This window comes from Gymnoscopelus braueri (genome assembly GCF_963280865.1).
Source record: "Gymnoscopelus braueri genome assembly, chromosome: 2".
Taxonomy (NCBI): Eukaryota; Metazoa; Chordata; class Actinopteri; order Myctophiformes; family Myctophidae; genus Gymnoscopelus; species Gymnoscopelus braueri.
Genome location: NC_137604.1, coordinates 41,520,961 through 41,543,008, shown reverse-complemented (window position 1 = coordinate 41,543,008; position 22,048 = coordinate 41,520,961). Strand labels below are relative to the sequence as shown.

At 43.2% G+C, this 22,048-nt stretch overlaps 1 protein-coding gene across 2 annotated transcripts in view; it reads left to right on the top strand.

Moving 5' to 3' along the window:
• Positions 1-18,122, top strand: part of arhgap10 (Rho GTPase activating protein 10) — an 80,126-nt gene extending 62,004 nt beyond the window's left edge. Inside the window, exons 21-23 of one of the 2 annotated variants that reach the window (XM_080451762.1) lie at positions 10,807-10,908; positions 13,749-13,840; positions 16,200-18,122. In XM_080451762.1, the coding sequence (XP_080307888.1) occupies positions 10,807-10,908; positions 13,749-13,840; positions 16,200-16,288 (283 nt within the window). In that variant the 3' untranslated portion in view covers positions 16,289-18,122. Of the gene's footprint in view, positions 1-10,806; positions 10,909-13,748; positions 13,841-16,144 lie in introns of both variants that reach the window. The other variant, XM_080451763.1, reaches the window with a different exon arrangement.
• The last annotated feature ends 3,926 nt before the right edge of the window (positions 18,123-22,048 follow it).

Below are 22,048 nucleotides of genomic sequence, written 5' to 3'. Positions count from 1 at the left end.
GATTGTGTTGTCTGGGTGAACAATGTGAGCAGTGCAGCGTATTTCTTTCATCTTCCACGTGATTTCTTTGTAATTATGTAAAGAGGCAGACCTCTCTCCTTTCCTGAAATCCACTCCTCGGGTCTGTGCCCAGTCCTTGGGCCGTTTTGTTGTTTCCAGCCCACAGCTTGTCTTGAATTCTAATGGCAGAGACACTTAAATATTGGGTTATGCTGCAGATGTTAGGCCCCTTCTCTTTGCTGTGTCATGTCTGCACAATCACCTTGAAATTGACTTTCTGTCTCACTTGCTGTCTTGACGCGTCTCTCTGTCAGCTAAGAAGAGCTATGGAATAGAAAACAAATCAGCCAAGACTTGAAATTTCCTCTAACTTAAACCGTGTGTGTGTGTTGTGTGTGTGTGTGTGTGTGTGTGTGTGTGTGTGTGTGTGTGTGTGTGTGTGTGTGTGTGTGTGTGTGTGCGTGTGCGTGCGTGCGTGCGTGCGTGCGTGTGCGTGCGTGGGTTTGTGTCTTGTCTGTCTGCGAGTTTGTTTTTTAACCCTAGCATCCCTATTCTACGTGCAAACATTTGCCAAAAATAGCCATTCTATAAGCTCACGTCGAGTTGCGTTGCATTGTGAGCTTGTAGATCTCCTGTTTTGTGTAGATGGAAAAAAGGAGGGGGCCTAGTAAAAACGCTGGGGGTCTCCTAAGTATATGGGGTTCAAGTGGTTTTAAGTAGTCTTATACCTAAAGGCTTTCATGTTGCATCGTTAGATAGACGATGCTCCATTACATTACACAATCTCTTCCCTTTTGATATATGTACTGTATATATATATTTATATATATATATATTTTAAATCTTTTCTCTGGTTGTTGTTTCCCATCGTGTCAAGAGGACGGAAGGCGTGAACAGGAGGAGGTCGTAAATCTCAGCTCTTATTTGCCTGGGAGACAGGTGGCCGCGCGTTGGCCGTGTAAATCGTATCGACATCGGGGAGATATTCATCTTGTTTACCCTTATAGCCGCCGCCCCCCCCGTCCCTTTATGAAGACTTGCGCCATATGTCACAGGGTGTCGCCCTGGCTTTGCTCACCCATAAATCATAGCAGGGCAGCATGGTGGAGACCTGTTAGCACAGCACCTCTTTGGCCCCGATGCCCGGGGAATCAGCTGGAGGCTTCTGTCCAAGTGAGCAGGGAGGGATGGACTGACTGTTTCTATATCAGTGGTGCTCAAACTTTTCCATGTTAAGGACCCCCAAACTTATATGTATTTGGCCTGCATCTCAAAATATTTTGTTCCAGGGACCCCCAGAAGCACGGATTTGAGTTAAAAATGTTCGCTTTAAAACAATATATATTCAAAGATTTGCACACATTTTCACGATTTTTCAAAAAATAGCAGCTATGAGCTTGTATATCTGCTAAAAAACATAAAAAGTTAAAATATGGAGATACAAGCTTTCTGCCCCGACGGCAACGAACTGTTGGTTATTGTTTTATTATTTAAATTGTTTGAATATTGTTTTTCCCCCCGGCATTTTCTGCTTTATTTTGACAGTGAGTATAGAGACAGGAACGCAGGAAAGAGAGAGAGGGGATGACATTCAGCAAAGGGCCTTGGGTTCAATTTGAACCCAGGCCAGCCGTTGGAAGAACTTGTTTTATGGGTTCCAGACTGCCTTTTAAACAGCTACAGTACAGGCCTCATTGTATGGTCAGTGCCACAAGACGTCAAAGACGTCATGAGGCCTGACGCCCCGTGTGCCACAAGACGTCAAAGACGTCATGAAAAAAAAAAAAACCTAAAAAAAAAAGTTTTTAATTTTTTTGTTCAGAACCCAAGATATGATGATTTGAAGATTTGCTGCTCCATTCACTTCTTGTTTAACTTTTTACTGAAAAAGGCTGTATCTCGGCTCCTAAGCACTTTTTTTTTTACAATTAATTTTGGTTGTGGCACTCAGAACCAAAATTCCATAAATAAGCATGGCACTGAAAGAGTTAATGCTAAATTTGGAAACCAAATTTGTGTTTTAGTCCAGAGCTCGCTCCCAAACCTAAGATAATGTCAGCATTTCATACCATAGGAGTAGACTTAATTGAAACAGTGTCATCTTACAAGTACTATATGGATGGATAGGCTCTCCTTTAACCACTTGAACCCTAGCATTCCTCTTCTGGTGTGTACATTCTGTAAAAATAGCAGATCAATATGCTCCTACTTGTTTATTACAAATTCAACATTTTGAACAACAGGATCTTCAGGAATTCCTTAAGAAAATACTATTGATATAATTAGCAAATGTTCTGCTTGTATATGAAAAAAATCACACCCAGTGTGAAGTGGGCGGTGTCTTGCTAGCTAATCACAATACTGAATGGAGTCAACCAATCATGTCTCACTAGCCAATCACAGCATGTGGATTTGGAGCACTATGTCACTGTTGTTATTTAACAGTGGTCATCACAGTGATGGAAGCTCACTTAAAAGAAGAATGTGTTTTTTTTAATACCCTTTCCACCCACAATGTGTGATTCACTTAAAAAAAAACATAAATGTTTTTTTTTTAAAGTGCATAGTCCTATTTATAGGGCTATGCACATGTGTCATGTTTCACTAGCCAATCACAGTCCTGAATAGACTGTGATTGGCCAATCACGGTGCAGGGTTAGGGGGGTACACTGGTGGCCAATCACAGCGCAGGATTGGGGGTGCAAATATCCAAACCTCACATATAGGGGCGGTTTCACCGCCCGAAAATAAAAACCTGAACACTCTTATCAACATGTCAGTGCAATATATTATATGAGTCTGGACAGATAATGGATGTAAACGGCAACTGGTTGGCGAAGGCATACAACCACGATGCAGTATTTCTAGTTATTTACAAAGCCACACTGGGCCAAATTCCTTCATACAGTATCTGTGTAATCTCTTATCTCCCACCAACAGCTGTTATGATTTTCACTCCACTAGATGTCTGCTCTACCAGGTAGTAGCAGGTACCCAGGATTTGCTCAGAACTTGGTAGAGCAGCTTTCTCCTTTTTTTTGCACCCAGGTTATGGAATAATCTCCAGAACACACTATAAGATTAATGAGTTTGTCTCCTTAATAAAAGAAAAAAACAACAACAAAAACAACTGTGTAACTATTACTAAAGAGTCAAATTTCTATTTCTAAAATGGATTTTGTATTAGTTATCTGATTTTGTTGTATTCTATATTCTTTTGGCCTTTGGTCCAGAGCCTGTGTGCCTGACACTCTTTTTCAGAGTTCCTTAATGCTGTTATGATGTGTCTCACTGGTGTTGTGCACCTGGAACATGGGATTTGTTGGGATTCTGTGTGTTTGAGAGCTCAGCTGTGTGAACTGAGAAATGTGCTTGGTCATACACAAATGCAATCTAACTCTTAACTCCCCCTCGCTGATACTGCAGCATTATTTATCATCTCCACTAGCTTCAGTGTATTGCCTCATTTCTCCACTTCTCCCCAGGTTCTGTCAGGGCATCTCTCTGTAGTGCTGCTTGCCCCTCAGTCCTCCTGACCAGTGATACTGCACTTTCTGCTCATGGCGCTCCCCCTCTTCACCCGACTTCCTCTCCCTCCCCCCCCTCCCTCCCATGTGCCTCGCTGGCAGACAGCTTTTGTTCATAAAACAGTGGATTGAAGCTCGTTTCCTGCCCACCCAAATAGACCAGGGTGTGTTGGCCGCACACTCAATCCCGGCTTCAAGTTGAAAAGTCGACTAAATCCTCCTGATACGCCTCTCTTATTGATTTTACTCAAACGATGCCTTTTATTTTAGTATTTGATTTTGCTTACTTAATCCTTGACTTTCATAGGTTTTTCTTGTTGTAGCTGTGTGTGTGTGTGTGTGTGTGTGTGTGTGTGTGTGTGTGTGTGTGTGTGTGTGTGTGTGTGTGTGTGTGTGTGTGTGTGTGTGTGTGTGTGTGTGTGTGTGTGCGTACAGTAATACTGTATGTACAGTATACATCCAATATCCTGTCCTATGTTTATCTTGACTACACACAGAGGGACAAATTCCCAACAGTTTAGATCAAGGTTGCATTAAACTACTGAATGTAGAGCCTTGGCAGAACTTTTAAGTGAAAGAGGGTTCCCAGCCCCCGTTGAGCCCAGTGTTAGTGCCAGACCAGGGCCCAACGTGGCCTGGATGAAATTCCTGCAGTAATGGGAAACAGCGGTCCTCTCTTAACTGATGAAAATGGTGTTGTTGTTGGTATCCATGTGATGATGCTTATGATTTGAGAGTCTGGATGACACGCATAAAGGCAGATTCAAACCTGGAATGCAGTGATTTGGTCCTTGCTAACTGGTAGTGCCACCAGGGCATTCTTGTTATTGTTTACCCATGTAGGAAAAGGCGTGCAAGAGTGCTCTTTTCGTAGCAACACCCCTCTACACAGTCACACACACTTACCCTGCACTCAACAGTAGCAACAATGGTGGTATGTGTCGCCAAGCCGGTGTCGCCCACGCCTGGATTCCCTGTTACTGCAGCCAGCTTGTGGTGTTGCTCATGTAGTTTTGAGGAAGTAGAGTGCTGAAAAGCAATGGCATCTCGGAAGTGATCAACTGTATATTTTACCTACTATAGGAAATATTTTCTGAAAACATTTTAGGTGAGAAATAGGCCATGCAGTTGCTCAATATTGTTTCATTTCACATTTACAACTTTTTTATAAGCCTTGGGAGCCAGAAGGGAGAAGAGTCTGGGACGTGTGGAGCGTTGTCCCGGATGTTTTAGGGAAGGTTCTGACAGCTTCCCTGTGTTAGCTGGGTTGGATCAAGCTTTGAAGATATGGGGTATACCTTTTGTTTGCTTTGTAGGCCAACATCAGTGTTTTGTACTCTGTGCGGGCAGTAATTAGGAGCCGAAGGGGAGACAACATTTATAAAAGTAATAGGTCGCACTTAGAGTGGCAAGAGTGAGTTGACTTTTTTATTATTTCTTACATGTCTCTAGAATGAGCTGAAGGGGGGCGACATGTGAACATTTTGGCTGGTTGAAGACCAAGCGTGCTGCAGCATTCTGGATCATTTGGAGGGGTTTAAGTGCACATGCTGGGAGGCCAGTAAGGAGCGAGTTACAGAAGTCAAGTTTTGATATGACTGAGGTCTGGATAAGGAGCTGGGTTGACTCCTGGGTGAGGAAGTTCTCCTGATTCTTTGAATGTTATAGAGTGTAAACCTACAGGATCGAGTGACCGCTGCAATGTGTGCCTTGAATGAGAGCTGACTGTCCAGGACACCACCAAGGTTTTTGGCTGTTGGAACCAAAGTCACCAGGGCGTTGTCTATGGAAATAGTTTGATCCCGCATGGGGCATGACTTACCTGGGAAGAAGAGTAGCTCGTCTTGTCTGGGTTCAGCTTGAGGTGGTGAGAAGACATCCACTGTGAGATGTCAGCCAGACATGCAGTGATGCACTCTTTCACCTGAGTGGTAGAGGGGGGGAAGGAGAAAAACAGTTGAGTGTCATCGGCATAGCATCTTCCATGCATATAGGGGAGTCCGTCATTTTACAAGTCCCCACTGTCAAGGTACGTTACATATTGACTCCTTGGTATAGTATGCTTTACGTATGTTCTGTTGCGATTCCCCTAAAGTATGAATAAACTAAATCTTTTACAAAAGGTTTTTGTAATGACGATTAACTGAATTTTCACTACTCTGTGCATTCGGCATACAGTATTGTTTCTCTTTATATTTCTTTGTTATTTTTACATAATCTTTGCTATATTCATTGTTGAGTTGTATGTTTGTATTTTCTTAAAGGCAGGCCTATTAAAACATTGCCATTAATAGGCGAGGTGTGGTCCAGTGTCAGAAATAGGCAGCTCGTGCCAGCAGCCAATGCCTGAAAGTGGAGCTCACAGGCGGGTAGGAGAAGTGCAGACAGTCGGTGTCGGTCTCTGGTGGTTCCCCAAACACATCTACCCTCTGATTGACTATCGCTCGACTGTCGACTCTCGAGCAGCCTATTTGCATAAAGTTGATATTTTCGCCAGGTCGCAGCTATTTTGCTGCTAGGCATCTCGCTGCTCCTTGTCACTGATTGGAGCTGCGACATGGACCAGTGTGGCCAGCACTGGTCGCTTGTTGCTTCTGCTGGTGTGAGTGCAGGGTTAGCCTGCAATCATCTACAATCAATCTACTATTAGCCTCTGTAGCAGCTCCACTGGAGCAATCTGCTTCGCTCAAGGGCACCTCAACAGCAGCTGTAGTGGAAAGGGAGAGCGTTGTCCCACACTCCCATTAGCTTCACCCACCTGTGTTGCGTCTCTCAACGCAGTAACCCAATGACCCCTCCGCCTGTTCCAACAACATACTTTATTAAGTCCTAGCATAAAATGCATTGAGCATCTAAATAATGAGTTGGAGTTTGTGTAGAGTGCTCCTGCATGCAGATGCCTAATGTACAGTGCATTTTCGCAGAAATGCTAGTTTACTGTATTTAATCATGTTTGCAGAAGCTTAGCTTAGGCCTACGTTAATTTTGGCTGGTGGGGGGGGGTACAATAAGAGATGAGCAATTCATAGCGCAACGCTATTTTCGTCCTGGAGAGACAGCGAACAATTTCCCTCGGTTTGGCTTAGCTGGTAATTGTGAAAGCAATTTTTGGATGAATCCATTTTCCCTGGGTACATTTAACAAGTTTCTAGGGCAACCATGTGGCATTGAATAATTTATTTTTTTCTTAAGTGTTTATCCTGTAATCATGTATGTGTGCCTGTGTACTTGGTTGATCCTTCACTGATCTGGATAATCCCCATATGAATGCAATAAGCACTTAGATGAACAGTTTGATCATTTTGCTTCGACTTCTTCTATTTCTACCAGTGTGTGTGCGTGTGTGTGTGTGTGTGTGTGTGTGAGGGAGAGATGGATTGAATGAGTATTATGTGTTGGTGCATGCCATGCACTGTTGCACCTGCACTGTAGGTGTGTGTACATGAGAGTGCGTGTGATGTATGCATGAATGTACTGTTTTTTGTGTGTGTGTGTGTGTGTGTGTGTGTGTGTGAGTGAGTACACCTGCAGGTGAGTTGGTTGGTGAAGAAGCATCAGTGCTCCTATTCTCTCTCTCTCTCTCTCTCTCTCTCTCTCTCTCTCTCTCTCTCTCTCTCCCCTCTCTCTCCCCCCCCCCTCTCTCTCCCCCCTCCTTCTCTCCCTCCCTCCCTCTCTCACCCTCCCTCTCTCTCTCTCTCTCCTCTTGACTGAGGCCCAGGCAGACAGTGGTTGTGTCCAAGTCCAGGTTAATGAGTGGATTTGCTGCACTGCAGCGTCCTCCCTTCCCCTCCCCTCCCCTCCCCTCCATGCTGATGTGGAGCACGGCTCAGCTCCACAGTGGGCCCTCATGCTGCTGCAGAGCTATAAATCACACACACCTCCTGGTCAGGTCAGCCCCAGCCCTCCACACTCATAGGTGGGGATGGACGGGCAGTGCTTGAGAGGTGGAGGATAAGCGATGAGTGGTAGGAGAGATGGCAGAGGAGGACATGAAAGAGGGGGAGGGGGAGGGGGGGGGGGCCAGAATATTGTGAGTTTATCTCCAACCTGCGCTCTACACCAACAACACACACCCCCACAACCACATACACCACACACAGGTGCACGCACAGACACACACGGAACACACGCGCCACCCCCCCCCCCCCCCCCCCCCCCCCCCCCCCGACCCACCGGAAGTCCTATTTCAACCCCCTCACCCCCCGTTGAGTGCCACCAAACGCTAACCTATCCTCTATTAAAAATGTCCTCTCAAACATCTCTCCACCCCTCTGCTCCTTTCTCCTCTAATTGCCTTTTATTAGCGTCTCCATGGGAGCAGCAGCTAGGAGCAATTTGTCCATTATGTGCTATATTAGCTCTGCCCCGGGGCAGGCATGGAGCACAACAGGACCACTCGCTAGGTCTGCCTTTAGAAAGGTTTGACTCACACACACACTGCCCAATGTAAAGGATGCACGGTAGGCTTACTATTGAAGCAAATTGTCCGCAAATGGAAGCGTTTTGTACGTGCGCGGAACAAAGGTGGAACAAAGGTGAATCTGGTTGAATCATCTTTGCAGAGGAACCTTAGCTTATGGCCACGTTAACGTTACCAACATGAATTTATTAACCCAGTTAGGGCGGGAACCCCTATTTGTAACTATACCTTTCAAGACGGTAACCCCTTTTCGGGTTGTTGTTGCTACAGCATGTACAGTATATAGCAACATAAATGTTTTTGTACGCTTTTCAGAAAACCTTTTTAGAATCGGCCTCAGGTCTAAATTGGGTTAAGGTGCCGTTTGGCACAGTCTGATTATGGATGTCAAAAAGTACAACTACTAGCTATTATCAGATTAGGAAATGAGCTCTGTGTGCACGGCTCTGATTTGTGACTTCACTGTCTGGTCTCCCCCGTCTGTTGTTGGCGTTAGGGAGTCTTCTGTCCCAAATTCTCTGCAGATTCTCTACTGTGAAAAATGGGCAGCGCCGCCCGAGGCGTAGGGCTGGGTAGGACATTATGCTCCTAGTATGGAAGTCTTTGTGGAGTCTCAGCAGAGATTTTTAAGGTGCAATTGAAATCGCGTCCTCAAATTAGCCATTGCTGTAGTGATTTTTAAGTAGGGATGCACCGAATGGGAAATTCTTGGCCGAAACCAAATACCGGATATCCACAAGTTTCCGAGGGCATGGTGGGCATCACTTCCTGCTGATTTGATCAGGTATCAGGGATCAAATCGACAGGAAGTGATGCCCGCCATGCCCTAGGAAACTTGTGGATAGGAAACAGTTGGCCGAATAACCGAATACCCGAATATGATTATTTAAAAATAAATATATATATATATATATATATATATATATATATATATATATATATTTTTTTTTTTATTTATTTATAGCGTTGCTGTCATGGCTGTGCCTCTGTTGTAGAGCTACAGTACATGATTATGGCAAAACTTATATCACTATGGGTCCATATTAAGATCAGTTATAAAATGTATATACATTCGGTATTCGGTATTCTGCGTTAAAATCTATTCGGCTGAATACTATATATGCTTTTTTTGGCCATATTCGGCCGAATATATTCGGTGGCTGAAATTAAGTGTTAATCTGCTTTTCCTACTGTACTTATACATTCATAAATTGTCTATACAAATGTATATTTGCTCAAAGTTTACCTTGTTTCATATTGACAATTATTGACATTGTGCCACACTACATTCATAAAAAAAATCATAAAGATATGTATTCATACATTTATAATTATTATTGTTTTATTTATGTACTTATTTTTTTGTTATTCGATTAGCTGCAATGAAGTGGCGGGTGTGAAACTATTGCAACTGTGTGTGTGTGTGTGTGTGTGTGTGTGTGTGTGTGTGTGTGTGTGTGTGTGTGTAGTTGAGCTATATGGCTCATAGTGTACATAGATGAGTTACGTTTGGCCTTTGCATCACCTTCTAGTGCACAAATAGGACAGGTTGACATATAGATTCTTCATTACAATGCCATGTATGTCATGGCATGGTCCAAAGGCAAGCCCAGCCAATGTCAGAACCGAACCTGTGAAACCCTCTGGCCAAGTCACTGTTGGACCGTTCTGGAGGACTATTCATTCCTTTTGTGTCAAAGCGTGTCGGCTCTGGGTCTTCTTTACTGTGGCCGTCTTCCCAGTTCCTCTACTGTCAACTTCAAGGGCAGACTTCTTTTACTTTTCTTTTCTTTTTTTTTGGTCTTCTTTTAATGTTCAGATCCAGAGACTTTAACTCAGCCCTTAGGAAATTGCTTTATTGCAGTTGCAAAAAACTACAGTTCGGGCATAGTAAGCAGTAAGGAGAAAGCGAGAAGAATAAAAACAATATCCCCCCAAAAAGACTTTACCAATATCATAGTATGAACTAGAAAGATTGCACTTGCATGATACGGTGTCGCCAGTAGCCTACAGTGCATAACTCTGCCAACACTGTGCAGCTGTCAAGATATCACATATCCACCCTAGATATGAGTTGAGCGATTCTGCCCTTGCCCTTGATTGTAACCTTGTCCTTTTCAATTCAAAAATGTATGATCTCTACAAGGTAGCCTACTGATCATTCTCAACAATGGCCTTGAGTTATTTTGATCACAGTACATTATATGTCATATGACGGCACAGTCGAAGGATTGCATCACTTGATCTAAATTTGCACAAAGAATTAAACACATGATGAAACCTCATCTTTCCAAGTTTTGTTGATCCTGAGATATGACTGATAGCGTCACTTTGACCTTAATTGTGACCTTGTCCATTGACTGAAAAGTTAATGATCTCTTTGGGGCAGCCTACTGATCATTCCGGCCATACCCTCTTAAGTTAGTTTGATAACAGTCAAGACAGACAAGCGGAAAGGGTTGAAATCATACTGTAACCTCCAACCAACTCTGTTGGCAGAGGTTACAATACAACAAAGAGGCTGTGGCAAAAACAAAGTTGCTTATTTACAAAAACAAGGAGTGAAAATAAAAACTCCAGGAAAGCATTTCAAGTCATGTTGTCAATGTTTCAAGGGGTGTGATACCAGTTCATTGTCAATAATAAAATAACCTAAAATCTCCTAACCTTCTGTTTAGTGCCTGTCACTACAGTGTTAACAATACCATGCTCTTCTCTGTGTCTGAACATCTGGAACAGAGGACATTCCATACTGTACTAGTTGTCTTTGCTATCATTCCCATCAATACACCCAAGTTCGCTACATGTATGTCCATGGCCAGATTACCTCATGTCCCCCTCTATCCTCTCTGTCTGCAGGGTCAGCCCAGCCGCAGCCTCTTGGACAAACTCTGCAGGCTCCAAAGAAAGCAGGCTTAATATTGCCGTAGTCACTACTGACGGAGACAAAGCTTGCGAGAGGTGAGACGTGTTGTTTTGTTTTTGTCTTTCTGCACCTGAGAAAGTCATACACTTTCATGAATAGTGTTTTCATAACTTCCACGCCGTAAAAAGTCCTAAGTACTGTTAAGTTCTTGAATTCCGTGGCAGAGGTCTTTAAAAAAGTTCTTGGTGCACTGCATTCTTAGTGAGAAATTCAACATGTAAATCTCTCTCTCTCTCTCTCTCTCTCTCTCTCTCTCTCTCTCTCTCTCTCTCTCTCTCTCTCTCTCTCTCTCTCTCTCTCTCTCTCTCTCTCTCTCTCTCTCTCCCTGGTGAAGTTAGCATTATACTGTATTTTATTCTAACCTGTAGTATATTATGGTCAGAAAATGTCTTGCATTCAACTTGCTGAAGGAATCAACATGTCGCCCTGTTGCTTGTTTGAATCACCTCATGATTTTGGATGCCTCCTAATATTGGATTGTCAAAGCATTTTGCAAACTGTCATTAAAAAGCACCAGGCAAATAAAGTTTACTTTATGGCAGTAAATACCTTCAGTATTGCCTGCCATAAGCTGGCTTTCATCAGGATGGTACTTACAGATGAAGTTATAATAGAAGTCCCTTTTACTGCATGTCTTTTCAAGCAACTGAATATGAAGGGTTTAGTGACTAGTTGGTTGAGAGACATTGGAGTTTTGTATTATAATATTGCTAGAGCAACTTTGTAGAATAAAAACATGAAAACAGGTTTCAACAACTGCTGCTACTGTACAGATATTTGCACTCGCTTGCTTTCTATATCAGCCAGTCATTTATGCATTCATACATACAGTCACTTATTCAGTTTTTCTAACACTCTGAGACTCTTTCATTTTCTCACTCGGCCCTCTCTCACTCGATAACTTCCATAATCGCTCATTTTTATCTGGTCTGTGTGCCCACTGACTCACTAACTTCTCTCAGTCTTGCATATCAATATTATCTCTCCTTCACTCACATCCTCCCTACGTCTCTAATTTAGACTACATGTGAAGCATTTTTGATTCAACACAAATACTGCTTATAGTGGGGAAGCAGTCTTTTTCTTTCTACACAGGCTACACACACACACACACACACACACACACACACACACACACACACACACACACACACACACACACAGAGGTATTTGAGTGAATGGAATGGAGCGCTGTTAGACACATTCCAGTGATCTATTGCACAGCTCCCTCCAGAGTAAATGATGAATTCATTCTCCCTACTTTCAAATGATGCCGAGGGGAAGCTGCAGTCAGCCAAGGGACTCTATGGGACAGCCTATTAATGTTATTTTCATACAAACACAAATTCTTCATTCCTCCCAAATGCGGTTCCACAAGAATGCATTCCTTTCAATATTGTAAATCCCAGAGCTTCGGCTGGAGATTGTTGCAAACTTTTTCCTTTTTTTCCCCCAGATTGGGGATCTCTTTTCCCCTCTCTCTCTCTCTCTCTCTCTCTCTCTCTCTCTCTCTCTCTCTCTCTCTCTCTCTCTCGCTCTCCTTCTCTCTCGCTCTCACTCTCTCTCTATCTCTCTCTCGCTCACTCGAGTGCCCCTCATTCAACATTGTTGTTGCTCCACTGAAAGAAAGAATATGAAATATTTATCAGGGCATCGTGTATTGAAGGCAGAGTTTCTACATGGCAATGTAGCTGGTATTGGAGATAACTGTTCGCAACAGCAGGCAAAACAACCTCGCTGGAGGAACAGGATTTTATTATGGGGGGGCGGGGGTCTAGTCCTTTTTCATCATTATTATCATTTGCCAATGGCGAACCTTTACGGAGCAATGCATATGCCTTCTTTTGCAATCCTTACTTATTACTTACTTTCTTCTTTATATCACATTCAGATTCAAAATGTAGCTTCAGTGCTCACAAATGTGAATGAGAAACAGCCGCGGCAGCGTGGAGAAGGAGTTCCATTCTGCCTGTGCTTGTGTGCAAGCCTGCTTTACACTCCACCCACACTTTTTAATTATCTCACCAAAGACAGTTGTCTGGTGCTCAGGGCCTGATGCCGCGGCTGCTGCGCGCCTTACAAACAGACCTGTATCCCTCAGTTCATGCTTGTGTGTCCGTGACTCCGTGGGTGTGTATGTACATGCCTGGAAGACTGTGAAAGAGAGAGTGTGTGAGAGAGAAAGTTTGCAAGTTTTACTGCTTGCGTGTGTGCATGTGTGTCCATTTGTAAAAAAAAATGACATTTTCCTAAGCATTTAAGCCCTATATATGTATATTTAATTATACAACAAATAGCTAAAATAGACGATCTACAAGCTCACAACGCATTGCGATATATATATGTCAATCTACATTGCAATCTACAGAACTGTATTTACTACAGTCTGACCAGAAGAACAGATAAAACATATCCCCACCGGTGATAAGAATGAATGATCAGTGGGGTGTGATATCAAAACAATATCAAAAGCCCCCCCATCCCCCTAAGCAAATCAAACCGCTGTGCGGTGCGTGCGTGCGTGCGTGCGTGCGTGCGTGCGTGCGTGCGTGCGTGCGTGCGTGCGTGCGTGCGTGCGTGCGTGCGTGCGTGCGTGCGTGCGTGCGTGCGTGCGTGCGTGCAGTGTGTGTGTGTGTGTGTGTGTGTGGAAAGTATCTTACAGAGTCTAGCCTTAAGACAAGAGCCCGTGTGTGTAGCGGCCCGGCTCGTCTAGTATTTTTTAAGAACTTATTTCCCCTGCCTGGCCCATTGCTGCTACTACCACTGCTGTGTCAGGCTGCTGGGCCAATGAACCGGCCGGCCGCGGGCCCAGATTGAACTGAGCGGTAATCCTCTCCAAAGCTCCGCCAGCTCACTGATTGCCTTCATTTTTCAGTGTCACCGGCAGGAAAGCCAAAGCAGTGTACCCGTGCGAAGCCGGGCACGAATCTGAGCTCTCCTTCCAGGTCGGCGCAACATTCAACGCCGGTAAGTGTTATCACCGACACCAGTCGCTCAGTCGGAAAAACCAGCCGGGCATATTGGATTTGGAGGAAAACCGGACAACCCAATCTGATCTTCAATCGGAGGAAGAGAAGAGAGACGAGGCGGGGAGAGGGGATGGGAGGGCGGTGGTGGTGGTGCGATAGAATAGGAAATCGGGGGGGGGGGGGGGTGAGATACAGATTTGCTCTCTAGTCTGTCTGCAAAAAAGTCTTGACTGAGGCTGTAATCACTCACCAGGGAAATTAGGTCTTTGGAGTCTGTAGGCTTTTGATTTGTTGTTGTGGGGTTTTTTTGTTTCGTTTTTCAGCTCCATATCTTTAGACATGCAGTGCAAGACATTATAGATAGTCTGTTCTGTGTTTGTTTGTTTTTTCTTTGAAAAGAACATAATCATGTCCTTGCTATTTTGACAATGTTGATTATCTTCGCCCTGCACAGCCCACATCACTGTCTCCCATTGAACATAGTGAATAATATACACTAAAATCCTCAGTGTTAATTTAACTCTGAGAGTGTACACAACCAAAAGGACCCATAAGGATCCATTTGGATACAATTGTACACTCTCAGAGTTACAAATTGACAAGTTAACACTACACTACTCTCTCTACATTTCTCTACACTATATTGCTCTCCAATGTTCTTATCTGTGGTTCATAGGTGACTGTAAATGCTTATAAATGGCCACATATACTTTTTCACCATATTTCCATCCTTTGAATAAGAAATCAAATTGAAACCAAATGTCCCATATCAGTTCTGCATGCCATATTCCTTTATCTTTTCAAAATAAATCCTCAAAATGTATTTACAGCTGGTGACTTCTAAAAAGCACGACTCCATATCCATATTTGATGTCAAGTTTATGGAACTTCAATGTCTTTCCCAGAGGCTTGAATCAGTCAAATCTATCACACTCTGAACGCTAGTGTATAACCATGTTTACCTTGTAATTACACATACAGTATCAACGCTCAGACAGTTTTCCCTCATGAGGTGATTCATAATAATGATAATAATAATACGTCAGACTCATATAGTGCTTTTCTGAATACTCAAGGACACTTTACAGAAAACAAAACAAAACTGTATTAAAACTAAGAAAATAGGAGGTAAAAGAAAAAACGAAAATAGTTATTTTATGAACCAATATAATCAATGAATTGTTACCCTGAAAAGAAAATAGTGTGTGCAAAAGTTTTCTTATAATTTGCTAGAAAACAAAATGGTCAGCTCACATATACTGCAGTGCGTCAACTATAGTCAATTCTCCATTCAGTTTGCTTCATGGCTGGAGAAATGTATTGCATGTCACTATACCTCTCTGTGCTATTCCTCTCTCTTCTCTGTCCTATCTAACTGCTGCAAACATGCCACTGTCGTCCCTTTACTCTGCTTCAGACATTTCCTCAAACAACGATCTGAGTATGCAAATTAAAGTGTGTAACTAACGTCAAGCAAGAATGGGATAGTAGAACATTAAATGTTTGGATCCTGAGGCAGCTTGAGACTGAAAAACAGTAATAATTTGTTTTTTTATTCATGCAGACAGACATGGTTTTAAAATGTATCTCCTGGCTCACCTGGTGTAAGGCCCTGTGTCCACTGGGGCTTTTCTCTCGTCTGAAAAACGGCTGGGCGCTCACCTGGCAGCGCTTCCAGGCCCCGAATTGAAAATATTTGAGCTCACAGCAGGCAGAGGAAAACGCCTCGCATGCACGCGCGAGTGCAAGGAAAATGCCCAGCGCAACGCCAAGCTGCTGGAGTTTCCAAAAACACGGCGCTCCCGTTATAAACAATTAAAAACATGCGCTGCGCTCAGGAAAAAAACATCTTGGTGGACACGGGGCCTTAGAGTGTAAATAAGGCAGCTGACCCCAGTTCATATCCTACCTGAGTATCTTTACCCCTTCTCTCTACCTCTCTTCCTGTCTCTCTGCTCACTGTATCTGTCTGGAAGAAAGCATAAAAATGCCAAAGAAATAAATCTTTAAAATGTCTCCCTTTTGTAGACTGATAGGCATGTAGGAAGGGCTCTGAAAATGGTTTTTCAAAAGCGTTTTATGCTATCCTTCTTGAGTATTGGATCTGGTGGAAGTGATTAGAAAGCTATCACCTGGATCTGTAATTACATGTCCAAAAGACAAGTGAAGATGAAAGATGTACAACCTGCTAATTGGAGTAGGACCGTAGCATGCAGCATGAACATAATTACTGTGTCCTATTTTGATTTCTATTTATATTCAACCTAACACACAGTTGACTTTGAACCTGGTATCCCCCCAGGCCCGCCATCCCTCTAGCCTTGACCCATGCTGACGCACTGTGTCCTGTCCTGCAGTGACTCCATCCCAGGAGCCTGGCTGGCTGTTGGGAGAACTGGAAGGGAAGAGGGGCCTCATCCCTGAGAACTATGTGGAAATGCTGTAATGTCGACCCCTAAAAGAAAACTAGATGCACAGACGTAAGCCTAATGGGGAGACAACAGAGCCTCAACGATAAAGCAATGTGGAGAAACTGTAACCCCTGCTTTGAAAACTGTTTGGATGCTGTGGCCTCGGCCTGAACGCTGTGTTGAAATGCTGTGGAGATGCTGTACCCTAAACCCTGAAAACTACACTAGAACCTTGGTTATCCAAACCTGAAATGGACATTGTAATGTGGAAATGATTTTTTTTTGTAATATGCATACCGGTAACTATTTTCTTATTGAGAAGTGATCTAAATATGATGTTCTGTAGTGTTTTGCTGCTGCGTGTGTGTGCATGTTTCGTAGTTTGAATTAGCTTTGGTCTGGAATGTAAACGTTAAAATTTCATTCATTTTAAGCTCCATCCACAAGACATTTTGCTTTAACAAGGTTCTAGTGTAAGGTACAGGATGCTGTAACCCCTCAAAACCTAAATCCAAAAGGGTGTATAATATGTTGTAGCATGAGCTAAAGGCCAGCTGTCCATGCTGCTTCACACTCTCATCTGACAACTCAACATGGTGTCCATGAACTACAGTAGCAACCACCAATGAACTGTGGAGCAATCCTCGTAGGGCGTCTGTCCCCGTGCCTCCTTGACACGATGACAATCAATCACCAGACGGTAATCGAAGAGATTTATGTCCAAATCTACTGAATAAGAGGACATCTTGCAAATGATGTCCCACCATTTTGGTTTGAACTGCTTTAACAATTGCAAAAAAGAAATTGAGGGATATATTTACGGGATACATTTATGGGATATATTTGCGTGCCTTAACCACCGAGACAGTTGAAATGTATATGTACTCTACGGGTATGTATGAACAAGGCTAAGAGGAGTCATTGCTGTCTGTTGTACAGTAAAAGGCTGCATGTGCTGTTATATTGAGTACATGTGGATATTCATCACAAGGCACATTGATATTTGATGTCAACAAGTTATTGTTGTGGTGCACTCACTGCATGTATATTTTATTTTTTTTGCATTTTAAAAGCGCACTCATCTGTACTCTTGTTTTGTTTTATATACCGTTATTCGGACGTACGGAGATGTACACTCCATTTAGACGAAATGTCTTTTTTTCGCTCCTGTCCAGCCTCGGAGCAAGTAGGTTCTGTTGTATTGTGATACTGCCGTGGGACAGGGACAAAAAGAATTGTCATGAAAGGAGACTTGGTGTAAGGACTAAACCCACGTCTTTAAAATGACATACCATTGTGCAAAATAAGAGTGGGTTTTTATTTAGAATATTTTCTTTATTTTTTGTTAAATATATGACGATGCTATGTTTTATGAGCAAAGAATTCAAAGATTCATTTGTGAGGGAGATGGCCTAGTTTTTCTATTACACTACGATTGTCCGAATAAACAATGATGCAATCAGTCACGGTTTTATTATCGGAAAGACCACAAAATGCAGTATTTTTACGTCACTGCTGTGTATATAATTATTTTCAAACAACTATTGATGCCAAGTATGTTATAAGAAATTAAAGTCAACCTTTAGTGGTTGAAAGTTTAGGGAGGTTTCCATTTGAAGCGGTTCTTCAGACAGTTTATGCTGTATACACACACGCCACTTGCGGTCACACTGCTGCTGTTCAGCAGAAAGCCAGGTTCATTTTTCTAAGAGCTTTAGTGTGGCAGTTTGGCTTTTGTTTTGAATCGCAACTGCAATAATTTAAGTTGATTTATGACATTTGTAAAGGGTCTTGGCATCCATTTAATTTTTGTAACATTGTAAATCCTCTTGATCAATGTTAAATAAATGATGGAGTTTTTATTCTTAAGCGTATCATGCATTCTTCCAGTAAAATTGTTTAAACCAAACCAGTCTAGGGTTGTTTCAAAGTGAATGAAAAGGTTGTTAAAGAAAAAAGAATTTCTTCTCAGTTTTGGCAAGAAAAAGTCACAAACCATTACTGCCTTAACTCATTTTGTCTGGCCTTAGCAAGGTTGTTTGGCTATAAGAGAATTGGTTTGTATTTCCCAAAATAGCCCTGAAACTACAGTATGCTCTTCTGACAGTGGACCAAAGAAGATGTGAAGCAATGGGAGGCCATATTTGGTTGGTCCAAAATTGAAATAGTTAATAGTAACAGAAGTGTCTACATAGTCGAGAAACATTTCAATATTTTGTCTTGATGAAATGTTGCACCATGTCTAATATTTGCTGAGTCATTCAGGATGCTGTGGAGAGGAGACAGAATCCCTACAGGCAACGTTCAACGTCTGAAAAATAATGAGACCCTCTGTTCAAATGAGGATCCATTCTGCAGCCATTACGGTTATGGTAAGCCTTCCAACATAATGTAAGTCTTCCGCATCTCATTCCCTCCACCAGACTACCAGCTGTACCAGCCATCAGTGGAAGGACAATTTATAAAATAAGTTAGCAAGGGTACTGGGAAAATGGCAGAGATTATAATCACATCTTTACACACAAACAAACACTCTCCCCCCCCAATCCACAGCCGCTACAACAACCTTCCCTAATCCATTACGATGCCCCCCATCTCACACATGTTAGCTCTTGGACTACATCTGTATAATTAACATACTAATGGCCTCCAGGCTCTGCTGGCTTGCTCTCGGTTACATAATTACCATGGGACCACCACAGCCACATCTCCAATAATTAATAAGTGAGCCGATGCCCTGTTCTCTAGCACATTGCTCGATGCGCGCGCACACACACACACACACACACACACACACACACACACACACACACACACACACACACTGTGCCCAGTCTAAAGATACTGGCAGCTTGACAAGGGTGGTAGTTTTTGGCGGGATGTGGGCCTGTGCCTCTCCAGAGCGACGGAGGCAGTGATGGTTACATAATGAAATGAGGCAGAGCTAATGAGACGGGCAAATTATTCTCCACTACCAGACCCCCCCTCCTCCCCTCCCCCTTTAGCCTCTCATCAACATCATCCTCTCCTCTCTATGCCAAAATACTGCTGAATCATAGCGACATCCAGTCTGTCTGTCTGACTGACTCTCCAAGAGGGTGGACTGTCTCTCCGCCTGCCGACCTGTCTGCCTGTCTGTCGGTCAGCCTCTCGATTGAGTTGAAGTCTGTTTTCGTTTGTGTCTGCTTCTTATTTGTCTGCCTCTGCCATCACTTCTGTCTATATCTCCCTCAGAAACAGTTCAGGTTTTTGTCCCCCCCCCAGTTGTCAACTCCACTTCAAAGCTGTCTGGATTTTTGTCATATCTCTCTTATCTATTCATCTCTCTCTCCCCCTACCCTTCCCTTTGTCTCTCTCTTTCACAATCACACACTCTCTCTACCTCTCTTTCTACTGTCTGTCCAATGCCTGATGTATGCTCTGTCGTATGGCGGAGTCATGCGCCAAAAACAGCAGGTCTACAAGCTCAACGCGTCGCAAGTTCGCAACGCAACACGTTGTGAGATTGTAGATCTGCTATTTTTGGCATGCAAACCTTCGCAGGGCTGAAGCATAAATCAAGGCTTTGTGAGAGTGACACGGACGGATATTATGAGAGTATAAAGAGTGAGATATGAGTGCAGAATGTCCTGAGGAGGCGACGAGGTGTCATCTCTGTCCTCCTATATTCTCTCCCTCATTGTCCCTTTCTTCCTTCACCCCCTTCCATCCTTCTCACGTCCCCTGCATCTGTCTGCTGTCACCCCATTGTCTCGGTCGCTCGCTTGCCCTGCCACTGCATGACTCTGTCTCTCTCCCTTAGCATCTTTAGATCATTTGTTTATGAAATCACTGGCGATAATGGCGTTGAATCTGTGCTCAGTTATCTGTCCTCCTGGGCCTCATTAGAATATCCCTTGGCGTTGTCTCCCGTCCAGGCCTCTGAAACGTCCGTCTCAAAGCAGGAATTATTACGCTTTGGCGTCTTGCCCGGCCTTACCTGGCCCTTCATGAAAAGTGATGGCTTTTCTCACTCTCCATTCACAACCATGCACGCCCGTCACCCACCCACAGTCTCTTTCTCCGACTGATGTACATTGCTGAGCATGTAAGATGCTGCACAGCGGCTGTTGGCACTTATTCATTTGTCAACCTTTTGTCAGGCTTTACAGGACTCGTGCAGTGCCCATTTGGAGCGCGTGGCCGTTCATGAAAAGCATACCCATTCGGAATGGGTCAATTACTTGGCCCAAATCGCATAGTCGAGAATTGGGGCTGCTTGCGGAAAACCGCTCATCCTATTGATTTCGCACTCAACAATGCACTCCGGGTCCTCAGCGATACACCCAAATTATTCAGATGAGGACAGTCAAATATTCTGTGAATTTATAGATAGACAGAAGTCTGTTGCTGTGCCCATTTGAGGCGCATGACCGTCCGGAACTCATGCCCGTTTGGAGCAAGCCAATTGCTTGGTCCCCGGAAGTACTGTCCAGAACCACGGTATGCTGCTTGTAGCGTTGTCCAGAACCACGGTATGCTGCTTGTAGCGTTGTCCAGAACCACGGTATGCTGTTTGCATCAAATAGACTTAAAGGGATATTTCACTTTAAAAAAAACTTCGGGTAATTTATCGTCTACTCAGGCTTTTGTGAGCCCCCCAGACCGTTTTTAAGTTGCTTGTTTCAGTATTTAGATATTTGATATTCATTTTATCAGACACGCCCTCTTCCTATACAAACCCATTATAACTTCAAACTCCTAAAATAACTTCAAACTCCTAATAATAATTCAAACTAGGACAGACTTTGTTTTATGTTTATTTATTAGTGTGGTTGCCCTAACAGGGCAACCAGACTATAGTAATCCTCACACTTTATTATTAATATAGATAAACAATAGTTTAGATCGTCTCTCCTCCCACAGTTTTTATTCCCCAATTTAGTGCCATATCTCAAAATGACCGTCTTGACCTGGAATCGTGCGCTTGTATTTTGCTAAGAGATTGGTTAAATAGTTTAATTTATATTGATTTATTAGTGCATTAAATTTCCCCATCCGCTTTAATGAAAAAGTGAAAAAACTCAAATTCAAGTATTTTTTTCTCTAAAACCGTAAGAGCTAGAGTTACCAGATTTGGAGAGGAGGTTCATAATTTAGTCCGAAATTATTGAAAAAATAATCACACCAATCGGCCACATGGTGGCGCTATAACAGCCCCCTTTACGTTTTGGCCTATAACTCTTGAACCGTAGGTCGTAAAATCAAAATTTCGCCATTTTGAATTTTCTTCAAAACACACTTTTAGCTCCTCCTCCCATATATTTTGTCCAAATTTCACAAAAATCGGTACACATGATCTCTGGACCCATGCGATGGGTATTTATGCGACAGAATTTTGATAGTCCATACCGTTCGTCCGTAAATGGCTTCCAAAGTTAGCGGGAGGGGCCCGTTTTACAAAAAAGCCCACAAATCACGAACAAAACGTCCAGTCAATCCCAAATTTGAATCACATGTCAAGTGTGGATTACTCAACAAATCCCCAAAATAATTTCCACTTTGATCCATAGGGGGCGCCACAAATGCTCAAAATGTAACCTTTTGATGCAAAAACCATATGTTGGGGGGACCAATCCTCTCAAAATGAAACGCAAGTGATCTCAGGAGTTGCGTGACAATGTAATTGGCGCAGCCTCCGACGGTATTCCTCCCAGCGTATTCCTCGAGTCCCGGCGGCAGCGAACCGCGACTAGCGTCGGCGCAACCACACTCTGCAATTGCCCTGAATTGCGACGCGTCTAGTTATATATACT